Below are 14,499 nucleotides of genomic sequence, written 5' to 3'. Positions count from 1 at the left end.
ATTTTCAAAATGCATGGAAATAGGTATTGTTAAGTCTTTTGTACCTGTTAAGTATGAAGAATTAATGACTTCAGTCAGAAAGAGAAGTCAGTTAGGATTCCAATTAAGAATAAGAAAATCCTGCCGTCCATTTATTACACTCTCATCTGAAAAGTAGGGTCTCTTTGAGACAGTGGTACCAAATACTTAAAAATGTTCAGAAGAGAATAACTTAATGTGTGTATAATTTATTTTAAAGTGCTCACCTGAGAGCTAAATGGCATTAGTCTTTTCAACTTATTATATAAAATAAAAATATTATCTTTAAATTATAGGAATTACTATATGCATTTTATAGTGCACATTAGTATATGCATGTACTTTCTCAGTAACACTGTATCTGTCTCAAACGAGTAGTGTTTAAGCTCAAACTCAAAAGCAGCGTGGGTCATACCTGCTGAAAGTAACTTCAAATAGCAGTGCTTTGAATGTCTATGGAGTATTGGGAAGGAAAAGATACAAACCACACAGTAACGATAGCATTTGGGTGTAAACTACTTTTGTGCTTAACACCTACTTGCAACATCAGAGCTATTCCAGGCTGGATAAGTGTTTTGTTCAAAACCAGGTACAAACCCCAACATGCAGCCTTTCTTCTAATTCCTGCAGGTGGATCTTGGTGCCCCAGCTATCCCTGCGAGGCTCCTGAGCTCCATTGCTAAGCGACAGCCTCTGGTGATTGCTCGACTGGCACACTTTCTTGCTAGTTAGTGTTTGGGTTCAAAACTGGATGCTTAACAGCAGCTGAAAGTTCAGAGAGACACAAGCATCTGAAAGGGTAATGTAAAATGCTGGCTCCTAAGACAGTCACAATCAAGCCTCACTTGAGGAGCCTAACTGCTAATGCTGGACTATAGAAAAGTATAGTTAGAAAAAAGGATCATTTATTTTAGCCAACACTGCTCAGAAGAAACCCAGCAAGTTTTATGGGGATCCTGTCCTCCTGGAGACAGCTGTGGAAAACCTCCATGGACCAACAGGAAGGTGTGCTGGCTCTATAAAGAGCAGAGGAACAGACTTTGCTTTACAATAGCCAGCATCTTACATGCAGAAGTGTATTATTTAATTTCAGTTTCCAAGGAGCTTCAAAGATCAATTTCTTTCAAAAAGTTTAGGCAGCAGTGAGAAAAAGGCAATGGAAGCAGTGAAATGCACCACAAACAGAACAGTACACGTATGGCTTGAGACCTTTTACAAGCTCTTGAGTAGAGTTGCAAAGTCACTTTCTAAGGTTGAGATAAGTATCAAAGGCAGAATTCCTAACAGTGTAGATAAATCATTTAACTTAGCTAGCTGGCTATACTTCCCTTTGAGAAGGGAAGTTAAAACAGCACGATATCCACTAGTCATCCTACACCCTGGACAGATTTTTTTCTCATGTAATTGGCTGACTACTTGCAGCCGGTATAAGGTATTTCAGATTGCCGCTACACTATGCAGCATTAGTGGAAACCACCACACCTCAGGACACAGTTTTACTGCACTGCAGAATTAGGTGCTTTGAAATAAAGAAACCAAACTGACAGTTGTAAACAGTGACACTTTGTCATTAATAGGGAGTAGTACTGAGTAATCAGCTTGTTTCTAGAATTTAAATCCTGCAAATAAGAGTAGCTCCAGCATTTTTCCACAGTGGCTTTTCTCGTCAGCCCTCCTACACTTTTACCCAAATGCATTAAGAGTTGAAAACCTAGCCTGGTCATAGGCTTGTCACACCTCTTTGTTCATAACCTGACCAGCTGTCTCACTGCAGCGAATACAGACTCTTCCTATTCAATTACCTCATAGTATTTCTGTTGAACTTAGTCCATCCTGCTGTCAGGCTTTACATGTTTGTTCAACACACTCCGTAGTTCAGTCACACATTCCTAAAATTAAACAAAACCACAACCAACTCAAATATCTGAATAACATCATTTAGTTCATCAGCACAACAGTAAAGAATCACTTTAGATACCTTCTCTAAGCAATAAAGGCTGCTACGATATGCTTTCTTTAGCTCAAAAAAGCCCACATTGTTCAAGAAGCTGTTGCACTTTAAAGTTGTCAAGTGAGAGATGTGTATTCAAGCAGCCACCTTACCAGAGTCAGCGTCTGCTACTTTATACACACAGTTACTTTCAGTAAAAGATGCATTTTCCCAGCATACGTGATGTTAGCTGCACTTCCCACCTTTGAGTTGAAGAGCCAGGATCTACTTTTACTATGTCTTTGCACAGGTGTAATTTTGGCTCTCAGCTTCTATGTTACTTCCTGTTATTAACATATTAAGTTTTAAAATAAAAAATAATATTTAAGAAAAGAGCAGGTTTGAGACATACCAGCCCAAGGCTTTTTTCCCACCCCCTAAACTATACCAGGTAGGATAACAAAACTTTTCACTTACAAATTTGCTTCATTTTATCTTTAGATGGTCATGGTTACAATCTTAACACTAATATGTATTACCATTCTCTTTCTTTTGGTGAGGCTCAGCCTTTTCTTAAAAGCCTGCCAAACAGTCATAGCACGGTTCACTCACTTCATGCGTCAATGCATCTTCCATAGCCCCTCAAGGGAAATGGGGCAACCCATCACAAAGTTTCCTGCAACCGAGTGAAAAGACAGATTTGCAACCTGTCATACAGTCCCCACCTTTTGGTGGAAACCAAGAAAGGAAGAGTGAACAAGGTAGTACACCAAAGCCCTAGAAAAAAATGAGCAGAAACAGCAGCACGGTGCATTGGCTTTGTCCCCAGTGCTGCTTCCATGGATTTCCAGAGGAGGTAGGGGAGGTCTTAATATAATCCACAAAAGATTTGCTCAGTGCTTCATTTTTTTTTCCCTTTTATTTTGGACACGGCACTAGTGATAAAGCAGTTTTTGTAGGAAAAACATCTAGGGGGACTCCTGTTGATCAATGATGCCAGTGCCTATGAAGGATAATGTCTTATTGTACAGTGCATCAGATGTTTATTTTTATATATGCATAAGATTTTTTTCTATGTTTACAAATTAAGTTATTTATATATGCTTGTTTTGAAGTGTTTTATATGCTATCAAAGCTAAGTTTTATTTTTATCGGTATTGAATTAATGTAACTTTTTTTTTTAATACAACCTTCAATTGATACTAAAAAGCCTATTTATATGAATGTTTTCTTTTGCAAATATAACATTTTATGGTACCTGTTAATGTACGGCATTGGTTTGTTTGGAAGGAAGAAATAAAAACCCAGCAGATACCTAATTTGTTAATCTACAACGGGCAAAATCCAACTTCCTGTAAGTTACTGCTGAGCAGTAGATGATCAAACCAATTGTATTGTACCACCTACTGTTGCATCTCTGCTCTTAATCAAGATTGCTATTTTCATATCCACAATAAATGGTATTTTCTACACAAGAAAATGTGCCCCACGTTATTTTGCTCCAGCTAAGTTACCCATCTATAGAACTATGCTGGGTGGAGAAATAACAAAGGCTAGCTTATGATAAAGGATGTAGGTGTCCTACTTACCTGATGAGGAACGTGCATGGAACATGAATTTGTGGCACAAGTTCAAGAAGCCAATCACTGCTTAAATTTGGTTTCTGTGACCCAGTACCTCGTCCAAGCAAAGGGCTTTTTTTGTTTTCTTTTGAAACAAGGCACTGGCTGAAGCTTCTTCCCGAATCCAGTGACACAACTCCTCTGACCGGCACATCCAGAAGGAAGTTAATATAATGCCATTTTTCCTCATTTTCTTTTAAGAGTTGAGAGTTTGCAGTAGGAAAGACTGACAGAAGGCAGGCCACACGCTCGGACTTAGCTTGCTGTGAGCTCTGCTCTCCTCCTTGCAGCACCTCTAGCACTACAGCTGGAGACAGGGAACAGGTACAATGCTTGAAGCACTCACACAGCGAGGAGTCTGCCACCCCAGTGGGACTGCAGAGTCAAGCATCCTCCCGAGAGCGGTCCCACTGCTGAGCATCCCTAGGCAGAAAACAGCGTGCTGTGCAATTGTTCCTAAGGTTTAGTTACAAAGCCAGTGTCTGGCTTTACAGAGCAACCAAGGCTGAGCACCATGAGATGCCCAGGAACTAAAGTAACTGCACTGAGACATAAGAACATGGAAACAGAGGTGTTCCTTACCTGCTGGTTCCCACTGGAAAACTGACTGCCTTCTGCCCCACAGGGCGCAACTATGCTCTCCGGACGTAGCAAACTGCTCCTGGGGCTTGGTCACCTTTTAAATAAAAATTTCCAAGCATGTTGCGTTAGAGAAAGATAATTCAGGTATGTTGATTTCATGAAAACCGCTGTGGCCATGGTATCTATGCAAACAGTTTTAGAATACCCAAATAAAGTCAGTTCCAGAGCCAAGAGCACCTTTTAACCATCATGGATTCCAGCTTCTTCCCCTTCCACCATCCCCCCCTTATATAACAAAATAGTTATATTTCAGTGTAAGCAAAGCAGCAGCAGGCCGGACAGGAGAGATCACTATACTTTTTCTGCCCTGTGCTTTGTGGCAAGGCATCTTTTTGTACTTCACCCCAGTACAAAGAGGTTATATATCAACAGCTTGAACACAAAACAGGACACTTACTTAAACAAGTTTATTAGGACAAACAACAACTTCAAATGAGATCTGCAGCAAAATGTCACGATACTCAGCCTCAGGGAGCAGGTATGGTTAAGATACAGTGTACTTGCTATTTCAATTTGTATTACCATGTCCTTGCTGCATAGACAGCATGCCTATTCCTAGTGACCCTCTGCTTCAAGCACATCAGAAAAAAAACCCAAAAAACCTAAAATAAGGCACACAGATGGAACATGCCAAATCTTTCAATGCAGCGCTTAGTAACCAAGTCAAGAAAAAAAATCTCAATACACTTCAGACACTGATGTTCCTCTATGGTTTCTCTCTCTGTAGCAGATGTATTTTAACAGAAGCCACAGTTCTACCTCATTAGGTCTGTTTGTTTGTGTTTTTTCTTAAATCACCGACTCCAAGATGTTACCTTTTCTCACCTTATACAAGGAAGAGGTAAGTTAATTAGCAAGCTAAAAAGCCCTGGGATTCACTTTGTCCAGAAGTTGTTCCTACATAACACAGTATTTGCTTTCTGAAAAAAACCCTGCACTAATAGAACACTCCTAGACAAAAGGAAATAATATCCTCACTGCTACAGGGGGCAAAAAAAAAAAATAAAAAAAAAATCCCATGAGACAGCTATTGAGCACCTAATCATACTCTGCTAGCCACCAGCAGTCCCTACCACAAACCCCAGTTTAAGGAAATACTTGGGGGGGGGGGGGGGGGGGGGGGAGGGAGCTAGAGGTCACACCCTTGGTGATGATCTATCCACAAGGGCTGAAAACACCTACTGTCCTCCAGGAAAAGGATTCCTTTCAAAACCAGGTCTCCAGGGGATGTCACAGTGCTTTGTCACTACTTTGTCTGCTCTTCCAGGCTGTAGTTTTCTTGCTGCAGCACTTCCTGTCCAATAAAACCCAAACTCAAGGCAAGAAGGATTATCAAAAACAGTGAATAGCAGCCAGATGTCATTTATGTTCACATACTATAAAAGTGTCTTAAAAATACTGTCTTCAGTAAAAAATATAAACAGATTATTTTCTCCCTTATTTCTATTAAAAACCCAAGGAAATTACAAGTTCTGTTTCCAACAAGAGATAGAAAAACACTTAAGCATCTACATCCTTTAAGAATAATGCCATCAATGTTCTGGTGTACATATTTAATACGGTTTAACTTTTAAAATGAGTCTTAAAAAAATTAAAATCAAACCTTTGAAATTGAGCTTACAATGAAAAATAAATATAGGCTCATCTCCATGTCATACAGGTTCACCTTTTCCCTCCCCCAACAGTACAGTCTTTGTTAAAAGACAGCGTGAGAAATCACATTAACTTAAGACAAGAGACAGCCACCAGGAAACTGTCTCTCTGATCACAAAGTAACTTGTCCGCTTGAATCGATTCCTGGGTTTGGTCACAGCCTGTTGCTGCACAAATACAAAAAGTGTCTATGAGTCTAAAAAATGGCTGTTCTGAGCCACAATCAAGGTGCTTAAAGGACTTTTGACTTGGAGATCCATTTGCTGATGTAAATCCTTCAGCATAGTCACCACGGCAAAATGTCCATGAACAGAAGGAGCAGTGCAGGTTTTGCACAAAGTGACCTCTTATCTGCAGTATGCTCCCACCAAAGAGCTCACAATGCATTCAGAAACATTAAAAATTCCATTTGCATCTTCATTAGTAATTTTTGTCCACAGAGAGTCCACCTCCACTAACTTTGTGCTGTCACGGTACCTAGAGATTGTCTGGTCGGCTCACAAGGGTTAGTCCTGGGCTCTTCTATATGATGTTCTGACAGAAATACCCTGGACAGCATTTCCAGTTCTTTTAAGAAATCCTGTAACAAACAGATGCAAACCAGAGAACCCTTATTAACAAATGTCAACAAAGAGGCATAGTTAATTTTTCTAGTAAAGAACTTCACAAGGTTAAACATGTTCTTGATGGTTTTCCAGTGCAGAAACCTAGACAAGCTACAAAACTGATTGCAAAGGTGAATGCCTGTAGGTCTACATGTTCAGTCTCTCCCCTCTAATCCCCGCACTCTTCTTGGAAAAGATCATTGCCACAGTTTAAATGGTCAAACATCTCCAATACGCAAGTGCTCACCAGCCTTGAAATACTGTCCATCTTTAGCACATTCTGGTGGTAGGAGGCAAAGAGGTTTAAATGCAAACCTGGTCAGTTAAGACCCTTCCCAACATGTCATTCTCAGCTGAAGCACAGTAAACACATTCAGGCTACAACTGAGAGCTGGTAACTGAGCCAGCTGGTCTCCAAACCGATTTACAGTTTTCTTGGGAATGTTTCCACTGCACGGGCAATGCTGGGATTCCCACAAGTATGGATTTCAGCCAAACACTAGTAACAGTAACAAGCTTGTTGGAAGGCAGGCCCTCAGCTGCATTAAGCAGGAACTATAGATAGGGAAGGTTATGGGCTTCACCTACATGAAACAGAACTATACGAGGACTGACTGTTTATGTAGCTTTACTTTTTATTTCACTTATTGTACACGCACATCTAATTACTTACTGAGGACCAAGGGAGCTCTTCGAGGGTATGCAAGCAACTCTCTATTTCACTAGTTCTCATTAGTTCATGTTCTACAAGACCATGAAGCATGAAAAGGAACAAATCCCACTGCAGAAGAGAAAAAAATATCAACAACTCAAAAAGAAATGGATTTTTGTGTTCATTTCTTTATCACTATACAATTCATGTTTTTCTTCTTGGATCAGAATGTGGAGAAAAGGAACGAAAGGAGAAAGCACATTATTTATCTGTGTGTGGCAACAAAGGACAAAGAGCAACATCCAAAATGACTGAACAAAATTCCTCTAGTTCATACATTGTATCCTACAGTAAAGTCTCAAAATTCCTACTTCTCAGTTTCCAAACACACCAAGTATTTAATTCCTGTGTACTCAAGAACAGCTTGAAAAATTCTTTTCTTACCTTCCAAAATAAGCTGGTTTTAGCCTGCAACTAAATAGGGCGATTTTCAGCTTCCTAGTTGGGGATCTTATAATACCGATACACGTGCAATAATGAAAGCTGATAAAAGACAAACGAATGCAACCAATTACAAAGTCACATGCGGTCAGTCCTCATAATCTCCCAGGCCAAATGGGCCATTTTGCCATTTGTTCCTAAATAAAACTGTGCCTTCCTGACAACGCCCCAGACAGGTATCAAACACTGACAAGTAGCATGCAGTCCTCTTTTTCTCTACTCCTGCAGAAACAATGCCAGCTAACAGCAGACCAAATCCTGCTGGCCTCATTCACACAAGCCATCAGTGTGGGCAAGCAGAACTCTTGCATGGATATATCAGACCAGAGTGAGTAACCGGCAGTTCCACAGATCGGAATAAGCTTTACCTCTCGCTGCTTAACTTCTGCAAGATAACCAATGTTCTTCTTGGTGAAGATCAGATGGACAGGAACAGGTGTCCCAAAGTCCTCTTTCCAGACAGAAAGCAGCATTTTTAGAAGGCCATAGGTGGGATTATTCTTTACACGCAGCCTCTCAGAACTCTTCTCTTGGGACTTGATCCCGAGACTCAGAGGAACGTGATCTGAAACTGTAAAAAAAAGGAAGAAAGGTGAACTTCTATAGCTGCATTATTTTCCTTTTATAGTCATCATCTTGGTCCAACAGCACATTTTGCATAGCTGGTATCTAAACAATCACTGAAGTAAAAACACTCAGTGAGCGTAAACTAGTGAACCTAAGAGGACTGGTGTTTAGAAACATGAGAAATGATGAGCTTTGAAACTATAGAAACAAGCATAGGCAGTTTTATACTACTTAGATAAAGAATACCATTTGGTTGGCATATAGCCCCAAGTCTTGAAAGATGACTGACTAAATAAAAGTCAGCCTAATGTTTAATGAAAAAGGACCTAGGTGTTACTCCAAAGAAGAGGAGTAACACAGTAAAACAACATTTAAATCTGTAAACAGATTAAATAGTTGTTCATTGTTTTGACTATAGGCAGAGTTGTATAACTTCATACAACTGAAAGTAAAGCTGAACATAGTTTAACTGCAGCTAAACATACAGAGGGGGGAAGATACCAGATCTAATGGAATGGGGCAGATTTACATTGCTCCCCCCCCCCCCCCCCGAATGACATATCACAATATTCAGATGTGAACTATTTATGAAAGAATGAACCATGTATAAAACTTCTTAAGAAGCTTCTAAACCCAGGAAGTTAGAAGGTTGTCCACAGAGAAAACACCTGCATCCAGATCACTAGCTCCTTCTGAGAAAAACATTGTATTTAGCACATTAGAGCAAGGGAAAGAAAAAAAAAAACCAAACAAACAAAACGAAAAAACCTCACAAACCTGAAAAGACTCACAGAAGTCACAATACAGAGAAAACAAGTTACTTCCATTCTCTCCAAAAAGAGCCATAAAAATATAATTTAAAGGGAACAGGCCCTTACTTTTAGGGAAAAAACACTCAGCCGCAACTTTTCAGAGACAGAAATACTGGAAAACATATTACATATTTAAATGAAGGTATCAATAAATAACAAACAATGGAGAGGTGAATGAGAACACTAGATCTGAAGGATGGTTAGTCACAGTATAATACTGTTTTGCAGAAGGTGGAAGGGAATAAGAGCAACCACCCAAATTGACAGAAAAAAATCTGCAGACTCAATGACACCAGAGAGATCAAACATCCATGAGCTCTAAATACTGAAGTCTCTGGCCCTAAGGATTTAAAAGAACTGTAATAACAGATTTCAGTCTTAAATAGCTTATCATGACTGACTTACCCAGCAAAGAAGCCAACTCAACTGTGCACTTTGCCAGCTGCTGTTCTGATGTGGGACACATGAACTGGAAAACACACAAAAAAGTTGTATCTTTGTCCCCGTACCACAGACTGGACAAACAGGGCTTCACAAGAGATAAAAATATCAAAAAAGAGCAGGCAATTTACAGCAAGAAGCACACAGCTGTAATCAGGGGACCATTAAAGACTGAAAGACAAGAGAAGATCATATATGAAAAGGGGATCCACAAAGGGTAATTTTAACTAACAAGCAGATCTACACAGTATAAAGAAATGCAGTGCAACTTTCTCACATTTAGGCTCAGACAAAAAACATTCAACTGAACTCAACTGTGAGGCAAGGCAAGCTAACAAGCTTACAGGTATGAAGACAGCTCAAAGTGGTCCAAGGGTTTTTTTTGTTGTTGCTTTTTTACTACTTCTACCTTTCTGCATCGAAGTGTCTGACCCAATCTTCCTAGCAAGCACTCCAGCCAGACGTAGTCAATCACTTCACCCTCATCCCGTGGGCCCACAGCAACACAGAGCACATCCTTGATGAAAAAGACAGCAGTAATTCACATATTAGTATCCTGCACTTCCACAAACAGATCTTTGGACCTATGACAGAGCAGTTCACAGATAGTCCTTGGGTCCTCATTAATTAAAAAAAAAAAAAAAAAAGCAGCTAGTATCCTCCTCATTTCATAAGAAAGGTTAAAGCTGAATTTTTCACAACCTCACCTAAGTCTGATCTTCTACCATAGTTCTCACTAACATTATGAAGCCAAAGTCAATGAGGGCAACCGGTTCATCCTTCTTAAAAGTAACTAGCTCTGAAAGCTCCAGTTAAATCTGATAGCGCAGCAAGCAAGTTCAGAGTAGAAGCCCTACAGAAATCCAGGGTCCTTTTACATTCTCAAGGTAACTTCAGTCTCAAGACAAAGCTGAGTATGAAGAGCGCTAATAGGCTTATGGTATGAAAACTGGTTTAGCCAATTTTACATGTGGTAGCACTTTCCATCACCAACAATTTACCACCCAGTATCAGAAACCCAGGATGGAAATCAAAAGAAAAAGAAGTATTTTAAAAGCTGTATCTCAAGATACCATACAAAAATATCTTCAAAGAGCAAGTTTACAGAAAAAGCCCCTGGCTTCATCACATACCTTACCCTCCTCTTTTTATTTCAGCTCAAGCAAGAAAGAGTTAAAGGATGTGTACTTGTACAACTGCTGGGAATACAAGGACAGCGAGATCCAGTATTATTGCTCAAACAGACAAGCAACAGCAAAAAAAGTAGAATACATAATGGCAAAAAAGTGAGTTTTTTAGAATTCTGCTTTTCCTCATGGGTTATCACAAAGGTTACATAACTGCATGATTTTTTACGAGAACAGTGAACTTTTCAAAGCCAGAAAGACCAAAATGTAATTTGAACCAGCTTGAATAGAAAATTGCTTAGATCTAAGGCTGAAATTAAGTCCATACCATCATCTTCTTTTTAAGATATTCTGATTCTCCCTAATTATAGCTGAATGAAGGTGCAGATGCAGACCAGCAAAAAGTTTTCAACAGATTAATACAGATTGATCTGACACTTAATTCGGTGTAGAATTCCCAGTGTATAAGATGGGACAGTCTACCAAGTTCTACAGAACTGGAAGGACCAACAGGAAATCCTTTCTCGAAATGGAGACCAGAAGACTCTCCATAAAAAGTACAGGTCTATAAAAAAGTAGCTACGTTGATATACTGACGCTTCAGCATACAGTTGTACACAACGCTCACCACACTATGGTTTCTATGCTACTCATATCAAAAAGGCCACTGCCATGCTACCAGAAATCCTGTATTTGAGATAGTACTCCTGACCAGGGAACTCTTAACTACACTGACAGCAAGCAGGGGGATGAAAATAACAAGACCTTTCCATCATGCTTCCTAAACACTCCTCACAGCCAGTTCCTTAGAACATCCCCTTTTAAAAAAAACAAACAAACCAACACCTCTCCCAAAACACCCCCACAAACAAAAAACCACCAACATGAAAAAAGAAAAGGGAGTTAGGGCAAGCCAGGAAGTGAACAATAGGTACCTTAATCTCGTTGATGATTTGGGAGGGAAGGGGAGCACAGTGCTGACAGCCTGGAGGGCAGTCCCTTCTCAACTCCAGAGCATCCTCTCCAGGCATGGGAAGTCCTGGGACTTTCAGCATTCTGTTGAAGGTTGCTCTCACTTCTCTTTTGATGAGTGCTACAAAGAACAGGGAACAAATTCTGTCTACTTCAGCCTTTCCCTCCAGCAAGGCAGACAACTGTTTCCAAACACTACCCTTATTAGCCTCTCATTTCAAGGGCCATGGCGAATGAGGGAAGGACAGTTTACACTTTCAAACCCCTCTCACCCTGAGCTCCCATTATATTCAACGGGCAGAGGCACAGGTGGAGAGAGTGTGTTAACCCACAGCTATAAAAGCCAGCCACCCATTGCCACCAGGTACCACTGGCAACTCATCTCATTTTCCATCAAAATATCTCAGTAGGTTTAACGAACACAGTAGCTAAGCCAGGAAGTAATGCCAAAGTAGGAAGCTGAATCAGCATGATCATACCAGTTCAACCACTGTGCCCATGAAAGCCATTTATTTTCTACAAAAATAAGTTTTGACCAGCATCCAAAACACTAAACTCCTGATGCTGCAAATGGTGTTGGGTATTCCTTCCCAGATTCTTGGCACAACCTCCTGAAACAATGGGTTTTCAAAGATCCTGAAGAGTTGCCAGAACATTATTACAGAGTAAAAGGACTACAGTTGCCTTCAGCCTGCAGAAAACACACCCCGTCCAAGAGGTGTTTGTTCTACAGAAGATTTCGGAAGCACTCTGTACATGTGGACCATATGGTTGCTTGAGAGAGCAGCTGTCTGTATCATGTTTGAAGTGCTAAGACAACTTCAGCCTCGATGACACTTTCAGAAGAAGCTTTCCACAGCATTCATTCTCAGCATCCTACCAGCCTCCATAACTAAAAATCACTTACATGGGCCAAGCCTGAAAAATCCCTGAAGAAGGTTCTTGGAGCTAGAAATCATTCCTCTTATTCCTAAACAAGGAGGGACAGAGCAACTGCATGCTTCCCACTAAAAGAAAAATGAGTAGGACCAAGTACTTCATAACACTGGCATAAATTCTACCCCTTGATCTCAGAAAAAGAGTACAATACACAGGTTAGAAGCTGTAGTTCAGGGTAAGGAGACTCACCTGCAATGTTGGCAGAAAGCCAGCCACAGGCTTTCTCAGTAGCCAGTTCCACTGCAATGTCTTCTGCACTACTTAAAACCTTTACAGGGAGGATAACAAGTGATAGGAGATTTACTACCAGCCACAGCACCACAGTCAGTGAGAAGTTAGAAGGAAGTCTAGAGGGAAAAACTTAATTTCGGCATGCAACATTTAAACAGATGACCACCACCTCTGTGGGAAATGCTACTCTGAGCAATAGGACTGACCCATTTTGACTTCCCAAATCTCATCAACCCCATACAAACCCCACCAACTCTTGGGGAAGTTGGCGCTAAAACAAAAGCATTATCCTTGCAAAATGGATGCAATTTATATACCATTCTAGTCTCAACAGTTCGCTATCAGCTAAAGTATCTCTTTAGCCAGAATAGCCAAGGCAGCCTGGCAGAGATGACTCTCCTTAGCTATCAGTCCTCACATGAGGGCATCAATAGCTTCTCTTGTCCTAAGCTATTAAGGGATAAATGAAGCAGCAATGGAAAATGGTAACGGTCCAGACTTAAAGTCAAGGCCTTTATGAAATTTCAGTGAAAATACATACTGCTGCAGATGTCTCTTCTGGCAATAACACCCTCACCGCCTCAGGACCTTTCTTTTTGCAAAATCTGCAAGAAAAGAAAGAAAACGTGCCACAGGCTTAGTCAAAGTTCTTGGACGACACTCAGAGGTTCATTACCATAGCAACTTTCATACGCTCTCTTACAGTCAAAATGAGTTGGAAGACTGTAGTGCAGTAAGTCAGACCAAAAGAACCAGACAAGGAAAAAGCAATTACAAGCCAACAAGCTGCAATACTCAGTTTTCCAAAGAGGAGAAATACAATAGCTGCAGTGGATGTCCGTTTGGAGCTGGATGCAGAGGGACAGACAGCACCTTTATTCCTTCCTACAAATACAGCATTAACTGGCTGGAGGCACAGCAGACAGTCACCCTAAGAAGAGCAGAGGTCAGGGTTTATAATTACCAAAACCAGAGCACGACAGGCCAAGCCAAATTAGGCTTATAGATTCTGCAGTAAGAAGAGAGGGGAACGCACAAGTTTAAATAACTTTTCCTCCTTACTCTCTGCCTTTGATGAGTGCCTGGGCCCCTTCCTCATACAGATGAGCGCACACCTCTTCAAGCAGCTTGTCATGATTAGCATCCTCCTCCTTCACTTTATCCTGCAACATGACTTCAGCCCTTTGAACCAACTCTGCTACCAGTGTTGCCCTGTAAAAAAAAAATTAAAAAAAAAAAATCAGACAGACTGAAATCAATACAAGAAACGGGGCACACTAACTGTAACCAGCTGTTCTCCCCAATTTAGGAGGACACCCATCTCAAATGCTATAAACCACCCTGCTAAAAAAGAATTAATCACACTGTGTTCAGTACTGTACCATCTCCTTGTCCTTTTTTGTAAGGAAGAAAGCAGCAATGAAGATATCAAAATAGCACTAAGACTCAAAAAGTCAAAAGCCTTTAGGTTTTAATAGAAACATACATGGTTACAGGTATCTTTTCTGGTGGCAATACCCTTATACTCTTCAGTGGATAGTGGTCAGATGTTCAAATATGTCAACAGCAGTCCACTAAAACCAGCATTCCTTATGGGCTGATACCCCACAGTTGGACAATGGGACAGTACAAGCTCTCAGCAACCTCATGAGTGACATGCTGGAGGGCAGGACTGCCATTCAGAAGGACTGTGACAAGGTAGAGAAATGGGGTGGTGACAGTGCAGGCTGGGCTCTACTGGCTAGGGAGCAGCTCTGCAGAAAAGGATCCGGGGTTCCCACTAGACA

General features: G+C 40.6%; 2 protein-coding genes across 2 annotated transcripts in view; one reads left to right on the top strand and one right to left on the bottom strand.

Annotated features, from left to right (window-relative positions):
* The window catches only part of STARD9 (StAR related lipid transfer domain containing 9), a 121,112-nt gene extending 120,354 nt beyond the window's left edge, over positions 1-758 (top strand). The window contains exon 34 of the mRNA XM_049825920.1: positions 649-758. Coding sequence (XP_049681877.1) covers positions 649-750 — 102 coding nt within the window. The 3' untranslated portion in view covers positions 751-758. The remainder of the gene's footprint in view (positions 1-648) is intronic.
* Positions 759-4,112: 3,354 nt separating this feature from the next.
* Positions 4,113-14,499, bottom strand: part of CDAN1 (codanin 1) — a 34,658-nt gene continuing 24,271 nt past the window's right edge. The window contains exons 20-30 of the mRNA XM_049825913.1: positions 13,775-13,924; positions 13,254-13,317; positions 12,671-12,749; positions 11,506-11,663; positions 9,853-9,960; positions 9,408-9,471; positions 7,992-8,194; positions 7,144-7,251; positions 6,343-6,445; positions 5,395-5,506; positions 4,113-4,246 (exon numbers count right to left, since the gene is read on the bottom strand). Coding sequence (XP_049681870.1) covers positions 4,243-4,246; positions 5,395-5,506; positions 6,343-6,445; positions 7,144-7,251; positions 7,992-8,194; positions 9,408-9,471; positions 9,853-9,960; positions 11,506-11,663; positions 12,671-12,749; positions 13,254-13,317; positions 13,775-13,924 — 1,153 coding nt within the window. The 3' untranslated portion in view covers positions 4,113-4,242. The remainder of the gene's footprint in view (positions 4,247-5,394; positions 5,507-6,342; positions 6,446-7,143; positions 7,252-7,991; positions 8,195-9,407; positions 9,472-9,852; positions 9,961-11,505; positions 11,664-12,670; positions 12,750-13,253; positions 13,318-13,774; positions 13,925-14,499) is intronic.

Source organism: Accipiter gentilis, chromosome 22 (assembly GCF_929443795.1).
Source record: "Accipiter gentilis chromosome 22, bAccGen1.1, whole genome shotgun sequence".
Lineage (NCBI taxonomy): Eukaryota > Metazoa > Chordata > Aves > Accipitriformes > Accipitridae > Astur > Astur gentilis.
Note: the sequence above shows the minus strand (reverse complement) of the source record. Positions and strands in the feature narration are given on the sequence as shown.